This window comes from Gorilla gorilla, chromosome 5 (genome assembly GCF_029281585.2).
Source record: "Gorilla gorilla gorilla isolate KB3781 chromosome 5, NHGRI_mGorGor1-v2.1_pri, whole genome shotgun sequence".
Lineage (NCBI taxonomy): Eukaryota > Metazoa > Chordata > Mammalia > Primates > Hominidae > Gorilla > Gorilla gorilla.
This window is the reverse complement of record NC_073229.2, coordinates 124,603,729-124,613,773: the sequence shown is the minus strand read 5'-3', so window position 1 is coordinate 124,613,773 and position 10,045 is coordinate 124,603,729. Positions and strand designations below refer to the sequence as shown.

The following is a 10,045-nucleotide window of genomic DNA, read 5'->3' as shown; positions in this document are numbered from 1 at the left end:
CCCGGCCGAGCTTTCCACGGTGAAAAAAATCAGCCCCAAACCCAAGCCATTTCGAAAAAGACGCACTTCTTTGGGATTAATTTAAAGACAGTTATTGTATTTATTTCCTCTGGCAATGAATTCCGTGTCGCCATGGTTTCAGAGAAACGAGAAAGAGAAAATAACGCCCCAAACCGGCCTCGCGCACGCCGTCGGCCAGCGACTGCCAGCGGGATGGGCCTTTGGGCGAACCCTGCCTCCTCCGCCGGTAGACCTAACCCGCCCGCCCGACCTCCGCTGCCTCCGGACGTTCCCGGTTCTGCTGGGCCGCCGCGCTGGACTGAGCGCTCAACCACCCGATCCCAGGGAGCCCAAGGAGCGCGGGTCGCGCACGACGTCGGGAAGGCCCAGGAGGCCGCGAGCAGCGGCGGCAACCGGACAGCGCCGACCCGGCACCCTGAGCTCATTAGGAGTCCAGCGGCCGCGCGGGTAGTAAGATTCAGAGCCCGGAGCCTGGGCGCGCGGAGGGCGGCTCGGGGCCGACTCGTGTCACTCAGCCCTATTGGCCAATGAGCGCCTCGCCCTTGGCCGCGCCAGGCCAATGGGAGGCTAGGAGGCTTGTGAGTGGCATTGAGGGAGGGCGGGAGAGAGGCGGCCCGGGAGTGAAGTTGAAGCTAAACCCTTAAGCTATAAAGAAGTTACGGGGGACAGTTTTCGGCTTCCAATTAGGAATAATAGTGAACTGGCTTCGTAGCAACTACGGAGGACCAGGATTCTAAAATCACCTCACTCGTCCCAAAGCTTGCATCCTTCTCTTTCTGCCACGCACCCCTCCTCCAATTCATGATCCAGAAAAGTGAGCCGGGAATGCTCTGCTCTTCTCTGCCGGTGGGAAGCGGAGAGGCCGGCGGTGTCGCTGGGTTGGACGGTAGGCATGAGAACAGTTAAGAGATGGGCGCCCCCGAAACCTCTGCCGCTTGTGGGGACTGAAGGTAGGTGAAGCAGAAGACACCCCGCGCCCGCCCAGCAGCCCCGCAGCTCCGCGGTGGTGTGGCAGAGGCCGCGGCGCCTCCCACCCCCGGGGGAGCCTGCGAGGGGCTGTCGCAAGCGCGCCACCTGTTAACCTGGCGCTGCTGGGCCCCGCTTGTTGCCGCCCCTGCTGGGCAGCCAGAGCGCTGGGTCGCCTTGGGAGTCCCGAGAGACTTGGTGTGTAAGTGTCACTTTTTGAGGAATCCCTCAGACTTGAGACCCAAGTTAAAGAGGTAGCCAAGGTCCAGATCTGCCAAGGTAGGGAGCTAAAAGGCCCCTGCCTCGCCGTGGAGGAATTCTGATTTGCGGAAACCTGCTTTCCTGGGACGTGCGCCCGGCCTGGGCGCGGACTCGGGGATCTGCGGCGGAAGATCCCTTGCGGGTCTTCAAAAATATGTATTTTGTTGTTTGGGCAACTTCCCAGGGGTCTGGAGGATGTGGCTGGCATGGGTGAGGGAATGCCAGCATTATTTGCAGGGGGCTGTCTCGCTGCCGATTTACCCGTTTCTTTAAAAACAAACCCGAAACGCCTGGCTAGGCGCACTGAGGCCCTTTCCGGCCGTGTTTTTGGAATTGAGACGAGTGTGTGAGTACTTGTGGAGCCGCTGATCTCTTATGCTCTGATGCTGTTGTCTTCACAGGGCCTTGAAAGAGTTGTCTGGGGTTCCTGCTTTTCCCAAAGGGGCTCGGAGATACCTTAAATGCCGCGAGACTGAAGAGCAAACGTCAGGGATTATTATGTCGATTTTCCGAGGACCAGGGTTCGCAGCTGGCAGTAGAAGAAAAGGCTGGCTCCTCAGGGGTCCCACTGGCATTTGATACCCCGAACGACCCCCAGGATTGCCCAAATTCGGTGGATCAGCAACTTTCCTATACTGCATCCCGCATTTTCAAAGAACATATTTTCCGTTCACCCCGGCTGGTCTTTTACTGCCATCAATACACTGTTCTTGGTGCAAATACTTCAGCCTCTTTATTCAAAGTATGTTTTATGTTTTTGCCAAATATGATCTCTAATTGAAAGTTTATTTTTGGTTTTGGATGAATCTGCGGAGCTTAAGTTGTGAGAAGAAAGGGGGAACAAGACACAATGAAAGAAAAGTCCAAAAATGCTGCGCGGACTAGGAGGGAGAAGGAAAACAGTGAATTTTATGAACTGGCTAAATTACTGCCTTTGCCCTCGGCTATCACCTCGCAGCTGGACAAAGCATCCATAATCAGACTCACGACCAGCTATCTCAAAATGAGAGTGGTGTTCCCAGAAGGTAAGTGACTTTGCCCAGATGGAATTTCAAAGGCAGAAGGGGCAGGGGATTTGCCAGGCAATGAGCCGACATCAGTGACCAGAGAAATGCATACATATTTACATACATATTCTGCAAAGGGAAGTTTAGCTCGGCTACTTCACTAAGGTCCTCACTGAACTCAGAATTTCTGTCGCTTTTTTGAGGCTCCCTCTACCTCCCCATCAATACTTTCTCTTCAGTCCATCAGATATGTTTGGTTGGGAAGCAGCCCAACAGTCCTTTTGTCAACACTTCAGATACTAGACTCAACTGAAAGTACTACTAATCCAAACATGACTTTCTTTTTACTCCTCTTGTTAGAATTTTGTCCAGTAAAAACCAGGAGCACTGCCTAATTCTGTATTTTTTTTGCCAGGTGTGGATAGACCCATGTACCTGGAGCTAGATAGGCCAGATAATAATTCTCTACATGTCTAAAGCTTTGCAAATGAGTAACATGCATATTTGTGAACAAGTATGCCTGAATTTACTCAGGTTCTTAAATAAATTCTAAGCAAATTTATTCCGAGTTTTCAAGACATTCGCAGATTCTGAAACTAACTCTGGAGCTTGATGATTTGCAACTGTGGGCTTGATGTTATCTGTAAGATAATAGGCTAGTCCTAAAATACATAAGATTGAATTAAGATGGCTAGCCTGCTTAGAAAATATCTTCTGGGTGACAGGTTGGCAAATAGATCCTGAGAAAATTGTCTTATAAGGCCTAGAAGTTAGAATAGCTGAGCTGTTGACATGATTTAAAACTCATATTTAGATTATCAAGATTCACTGTGTGAGGACAGAGCAGCTTTCATAGAACACTGTCCTATATACAACCATTTATACTTACTAGAAAAGGACACTTTTCTATTTGTCCATCTTTTCCTTTACTTGGATTCAAATAATGCAAACAGATTTTTAAAAATATTTTAGATATGTCTTTGCTGGGGGAAGGGGATTCAGAAATGTAAAAGAGGGATTACTGAACAAGCAAACAAACAAAAATCCAAGGGAAAGAATTGTGTTTATTTACAAATGAGAACTTCTGATTTGACCCCTGGAGGTTTCTGTTGTTGTTGATTTTAGATGTTTGGGGTTTGCGGTATTCCATTAAATGAATGGATGGGCAGGAAACAGTCATTATTGGGTTTGCAGTTTCACTTTGCTTGATCATGACATAAAAGTTATTATCTAAATCAAAAAGCCTGCAAAACATGCTCCAAATTAGTGGAGCATGAAAAACATGCTCCAAGCTAAAGGAAAACTTTCAAATTATAGTTCAGTTCTACCTTCAAACTACAAGTGATGCTTTAGTCGTTCCCTCCTAAAGCAGTTCCTTGAACAGTTCTTCTCTGACCCTGGGAACTGTGGGGAAAAAAGAAATCAAAGCCTAAAGTACCTGACAAAAAAAAAAAAAAAGAAAGAAAGAAAGAAAAAAAAGAAGAAAAAGAAGGGGAACTTATGTACTAAAAACCACATTTCCCATTCAAACTGTGCTATGAGTCGTTGATGGGATAATTACCATTATACCGCACTGCCTTCTATTTAAAAAAGAGATCTCGTTGTCTTTTATACTGTCAGCGCCTACTTTATAAAAATAAAGCTATTGCGAACTCCGCTGGCCGCACTGTTCCTAACAGGATTATTAGCAGTGATTTGTCAGCCCCTGCGGTCTCTGTGGGCTCCCTTTCTGCGTGATTTCCAGCCGGTCTCGTCAATTATTGGTGCCGATGTCGCTCGCTGTTTGATCAGAAGCAGCATATGGTGTTGCTTGTGGGGCTGCGAGTAATCGCGGGAGGAGAAGAATAGCAGGGCGGCGTTCTGGGGCGGGCACCGAGCCGGCCGGGAGAGCCCGGGGAGTCGCCCGGCCAGGGACGCTAGTCGGCTTGGTGTAGACCCGGGGGCAGGCGCAGCTGGGAGGAAATCGGGCTGTTTTCTGCTGTTGTTTTGTTTTTGTTTTTAAAAGAGCAAGCCTTTTTGCATAATTAAGTGCTAACTCTACACATTATAAGTCTCGTTATAAATAAATAGGAACAAAATAAACTCTTACAGCCAACCTCTCGTTATTTTTAAAGAGAGCGCCAATGAAGGCTCCCTCCCGCTGGAGTCCTCTTGGTGGCCAGAACGGTCCCCTCTGGCTACTTTAACAATGACTGTGCTTTCTGCAGCCCCCTCACCTTCCCCCGAGCCCCGGACCCCTCCTTTCTCTCCCTTCTGTGGGTGAGTGTGAGTTTATGGGGAGGAGGGGGTGGACGATGTGTGAACTCTGGGCACATCATTTGTTTCTCTAGCTACTGCTGAGCTCATAACTCACCCTCAGCCTCCACCCAGTGAGCTAGACAGGGTCATCAGAACAGCTGGCTCCTAGGGATGAGTTTTTAATTTTGACGGTGGACAAGCTTCAACAACCCAAAATCAAACACAGCTCTTTAAAGTATTAAAGAACAACAACAACAACAACAGCTTTCAAAGGAATAAAATAGTCACAATCGCAAGACCAGGCACAACCTATAGGGGGTGCCAAATTTAAGTTCAGTGTTGACTGAAGGCAGAGAGCAAACAAGATTGGGGTCCAAGGCAGTTGGGGAAACTGATGACTTTATATGGATGTAATCTTTTCTGGTGGCATTAAATGGAATTTGTTGGAAGATGAAATTCATCTTTACATTTATCATGAAGCCACCCTAGTACATAGTAGGTCCTCAATACAGCTTTAAGGATGAAATAAAGATAGGTATAAGTGTCTTATCACAGGTAATATATGGATTTTATAAGGTATATAATCTAAATAATTATTAATCTGGTGACATAGCTATAGGTATAAAAATGCTGTAAAACTTCAGTTTTGTTCATATACTATTTCATCTCTAACACACTGTAATGCCAAAAGGCTATAAGTTAAATGAACAAACAAAATCATTTCATAATTATATTTGAAAGAAGAAATATCCTTAAATACACCTTAAATACAGGCAATTTCCTTCCCTTCTCATTTGCCAAATACACTTTTTTTTTTTTTCTCCCAAGTCTAGTAGCTTCCTTGTCTGGGGGCAAGTTTCAGCTTTTATTTGCCTGACTAGATGAAATTAAACTGTTTAGGTGAAAATGGGGGAGTGGGAGAACAGAGAAATTGAATATGGGTACCTGGAATAATTAAGAATAAAGCATTAGATTGGAGATTTCAGAGAAAAAAGAAAATTAGGAAAGATAACTGAGAAATCACTAACACTTCATATCTGCCAATTAGTGACATATTCTATTCCAAAGTAGCCTTGCAAAGAAAAAATTGAGGCACATAGAAATGTATAAATCTTTGGTATTATCAAAGCCAGAGGGGCAGGATCTAAAAAATAGCATGACTTTATTTGTGTGCAAAATAGGACAAATTCACCTAGAAAGAAATACATATTTGTTATCCAGCTCTAAAGCAATTTTGGCTGAGGGTGTGGAGGCTTTCATAATAAACTTTGAAAGGATCAGATATATTTTCTGATCTATAGCTATTCAGAATCTTGGTAACATCACATTGCCATTTCATTGACAAGATGTCTTGGAAAAATAAAAATAATCACAGAGTTGAAATTAGACGATCAGGAAAGATCGTCTCTACAAGGGTGATTAAACAAACTTCCACAGATGGTTTCTATAATATTCACCTCAAGATTGAAATTCTTAATGGTGTTATATTTTTTTGAGGCAGAGAACTGAAAAAGAAAAAGAGGCCCCATGTCCCACGTGGGTCGGTGATTTAAGGCTGTTTTTCTTGCTTCTTGGGGAAATGATTGAGCATTAGGTTTCCATGTTTATTTTCTTACAGAAGTTTTTCTCATTTAAAGGCCTTTGAGCACAGTTTACCCTCCATGCTGGTTTTCTGTGTTTAATCCCAGTTTTGATGTTGACTTAAAATGTGGAGTGCAGAACTAAACTCCGTGCAGAGCATTTGCAAGGCGGATTTATATGCTAGAAACTGTAGATCAGATCAATAAAAAAAATACTTTTTTCTTTAATGGGAGGGATCACTAATAAAAACAACAAACAACAACAAAAACAGGTATTATAAGCTATGGTGGGATGCTTTGAAGCAGGGTGCAATCACCCGTCTAATGATAAAACGGGGCTGAATTTCTAAAGAACAAATCTAATTTCTAGGGGAGTTGTTGTCCAGTTCTAAGAAATCTTGGGAGCTTCCAGCTTTTACAGACCCAAATGTGGACACAGAATGAGAGCCCATAGATTCTCACCGCTTTTCTCCGTCCCACCAGGTATTTCTCAGGAAAATGAGGCTTGTACCTTGCTAACACCTAATGATTTTAATGGGCCACCCATTGCCAGTGTCTGATCCGTGAAATTTTAAAATTTTGTGTGGAGGAGGGGAAACCTCAATTATTTAGGAATGGTCCTGCTACTCTGAAAGTGCTAAAACAGTGTCCACTGCAGAGTAAACTTCCTTCCGCTGGTAGCCCCACCGAATAGGCGGTTCCTGCGCCTTGTCATTCGGCCTCGGCGGCGCAGGGCCGACAGGGGACAATCATGTGAGGCCCCCGTCGCGCCTCCCGCACCGCCCGAAGCACGCAGTCAGCCAGGTCTGCGCGGTGTGTCCCATCCTCTGTCCGCGGTGGCCCCAGCCAAGGGCCTAGCTCATGGCCTCAGCACAGAGTCTCCTCACTCCCCAGGCCGGCCCAGGTGCCGCCCCCTGCCCTCATCAGAGGTCCCGCAGGTGCAGGTGTGTGCCAGCAGCCCCTCCTGCCCTCCCGGCCACTGTCCCTGAAGGGCAAGCAGTCGTCTAAACCTTAGGTCCAGATCCAGTCTGGGCAGTTCCCGGGAAGGCGGGTTAGGTGCCATCGTCCGAGTCCCTGCGCCAAGTAGAACCTAAGTGGGATTCGCCCGCGCGTTCGGGCTCGGCCGCGCCAGCGCGGGCCTCTAGGGAGGTGGCATCGCCAAAGCTGGGCCGCATTCGAAGACCCAGAGTCCCAGGGCGACATCAATTGACGTTTTTCGGCCGTCACGCAGGACTGTCTCATGAACGCTGCATGAATTTCGCCCCCAGTTTTAGTCTGGCCGAACCCCGCCCTCCTTTGGTTTCTGCCGTCTTTTCGCCGCTGGCTCCAACTCGGGCAGCCAGGTTGGCCCGCAGGCTCGATCCCTACGGGAAGCCCAAACTCGGGGGCTGGAGCTCCGCGAAGGCAGAGAGAGAGAGAGAGAGAGAGAGAGAGAGAGAGAGAGAGAGAAAGAAAGAGAGAGACAGACAGCGGTGTGACCTTCGGCCTCCACCCCACATTTACAGTAACATTAGTGGATTCCCTGGGTGCGGCCGCGGTGTCTCTGGCCCGGGATCAGCAGGCAGGAGAGATCAGGGTACTGCCGAATGCAGGCACACACTGTGGGGTCCAGGCTGCTGCGTGGAACAAGACCTGGCCCGGCGCGCTCGCCGATGCCCTCAGGTCAACCACACAGGCTCCTTAGCCGGAGAGGGCCACAGGCAGGGCGGGCAGCAGTGCCAGAGGTGGGGTCGGGTGCGCCTTGGTGCGTGAAGGGACCTCCTGCCAGTGACTGCTCTAGGAGCTTGATTCGGGCTGGTTGCACCAATTTCCCTCCCTTTTTTTCTCTAAAGAGCCCGGCTGCGGAGGCGCCCGGAGGCTGAACACGAAGGCCACTCGACGCCTCAGCCCGGGGAAGACTTGGACAGTACACATTTAGCGAGGATGTGCAGGCCCGGCAGGATACATGGGATTTGGGGTTTTCAGGATTACCCCCTGGGCCAGACTCTCCTACACTCTCTCAAGGGATACACAGTTGGTTGAGACAAGCTGTTCAGGAACCGCAGTGGCCTCGGCCTAGGAGGGCTTTCCCCTCCTCAGTCACCAAGTCGTAGTCAGGTCATGGAACAGCGCCTCCGCCACCCTCCCCCATTGCCTACAAGGCACCTCAATTAGTTGGGGAGGTGAAGGTTCCCGGGAAGGACTGCAAGGAGGATACATTTCTATTGAGATGTAGCGTTTATTTATTAAAATAAAGAAAAATTTTAAAAGAACAGAACACACGCTTATCTTCCTCCTCTTCCTGTCAGAGTGAAGGCGGTGATGATGTCGGGTCGGTAATCTATATTTTGTCAAGGGTATGAAATTCATTTCGAAGGAAAAGCTCTATCAATTTATTTTTGCTGCCTGCAATAACACAGCTGGATGATGCTTTGAGCTCACACTAGACTGGGGCTCATCATTCATTCGCCAAGAACGGGCCTAAATGGTGCCTGTGGGATTAGGTCAATTTTAGTGGATCTACTTCGCCTCATTTGGTTACTAATTGGTTTCTTGTTTTATAAATCGAAATCTCATTTTCAGGAAATTACAAAACCCGTGCAGTCAGTCCATTGAGGTAATCCTTGGGTCAGGGGGTATTTAAATGGAAATAGCTCAACCGAGCACGGAGGGTAAAGCCACAGTGAAACTTGCCTGAGTTTCACAGGAAATGTGAGCTAGCCCTTTAGATCCATAATAGATACATCCCTTCTAATGCTACTTATGTAAATATGATAAAGCAGACTTTAAGGGAAGAGGGGGGCCTGGGAGAAGCAAAATTTATCAGCTAAGGTTAATGTGGCATTTCTTGGAAATCTTCCAAAATAGATTCTGTTTTCCTTTGTCTTCGGCCACTTTAGCTGAGGAAAATCCTTTTGTCTAAAACCCGATTTAGTTATCGCCTCCCTCACAGAGCTCCTTTTCTCCTTTGCAAAACCCCGTTCCCTCGGCCTCGCCGAATTACAAGAGAATCTTTAGATCTTGTTCCCACTGTAATCCCGCCGCAAAGGGAGCTGGTTTCCTCCTCATTTTAAACAGACAATCAAAGGATTTGCGAATTTTCTGCGGTAGGTCAAGTGCAGAAACGAAATCTCAGCTTACCCCCTCGCCAACTGAAATTGGGTGTGCCAGAGCGCGTCACCGAAGGCAGGAGGCGAGGGGCTCCAGGGAGAAGGTCTCTACCCCACTTCGAGACTTTAGGGAGGGGGGACCCCTTACTAGGACTTGGGGAGGTTCCTTCGATATTAGATCGGGAAAGCCCGGCAGGTAGACGAGAGTAGCCAGTCCCTTATAAAACATTAACCCAGACACAATCGTAAGATTTCTACGGGGAACAGAAAGAGAAGGCAAACCTCCGGGAAGGCAAAAGCTTCCTTAAAAGGTGGCGGGGGTGGGGCAGGAGAGGGCGAGGGAGGCTCCTGTTAACCTGCGCCGGACAGGTTGTTTATTAACCTGTGGGGAAGTCTCATTTTCCCTCGTAGGCGCATACTAATGAGGCCGAAACCCGAAACAACAAACGACCTAGGCTGGCGCCGGGAGTTCAGAACTAGTATTTATCCCGAGCCCAGCCTGGGGGATTTTCAGATCATTCTGGTTGGGAGGCCGCTTCGGGGTGTCTTCCAGCCGCTTTGGGAGGCCTTCAAAATGCTCAGCGCAGGCTTCGCACCCTTCGGGAACCGCGCGAGACCTGTCCCCAGTCGCAAGGCAGTCTTTGCCCGCTCCGGGCTCGCTCGAGTGCCCCGGCCCTTCGTCCCCGCCAAGCTTTGGGATTTAAGGCCTCCGTAGGCCCCGGAGCGCCCAAGGGCCAGCGTCGCCGGCGTCCTCGGCTTTCCCAATAGGGTCCTTTCTCCTTTCCCCCGTGTGGCCTCCGCAGCCAATCCCTCCTGTCACTCCTTCTGAGTGGGTATGTCGGAGCCGGGATTTAAAAAGAAAAGAGCAGGTCGTGACAGAAAC

The 10,045-nt window shown here is 48.5% G+C and overlaps 1 protein-coding gene across 1 annotated transcript in view; it reads left to right on the top strand.

Moving 5' to 3' along the window:
* The first annotated feature begins 257 nt into the window (after window positions 1-257).
* SIM1 (SIM bHLH transcription factor 1) overlaps window positions 258-10,045 on the top strand; it is a 79,231-nt gene continuing 69,443 nt past the window's right edge. Inside the window, exons 1-2 of the mRNA XM_063707792.1 lie at window positions 258-971; window positions 1,650-2,273. Of these exons, the coding sequence (XP_063563862.1) occupies window positions 2,099-2,273 (175 nt within the window). The 5' untranslated portion in view covers window positions 258-971; window positions 1,650-2,098. The remainder of the gene's footprint in view (window positions 972-1,649; window positions 2,274-10,045) is intronic.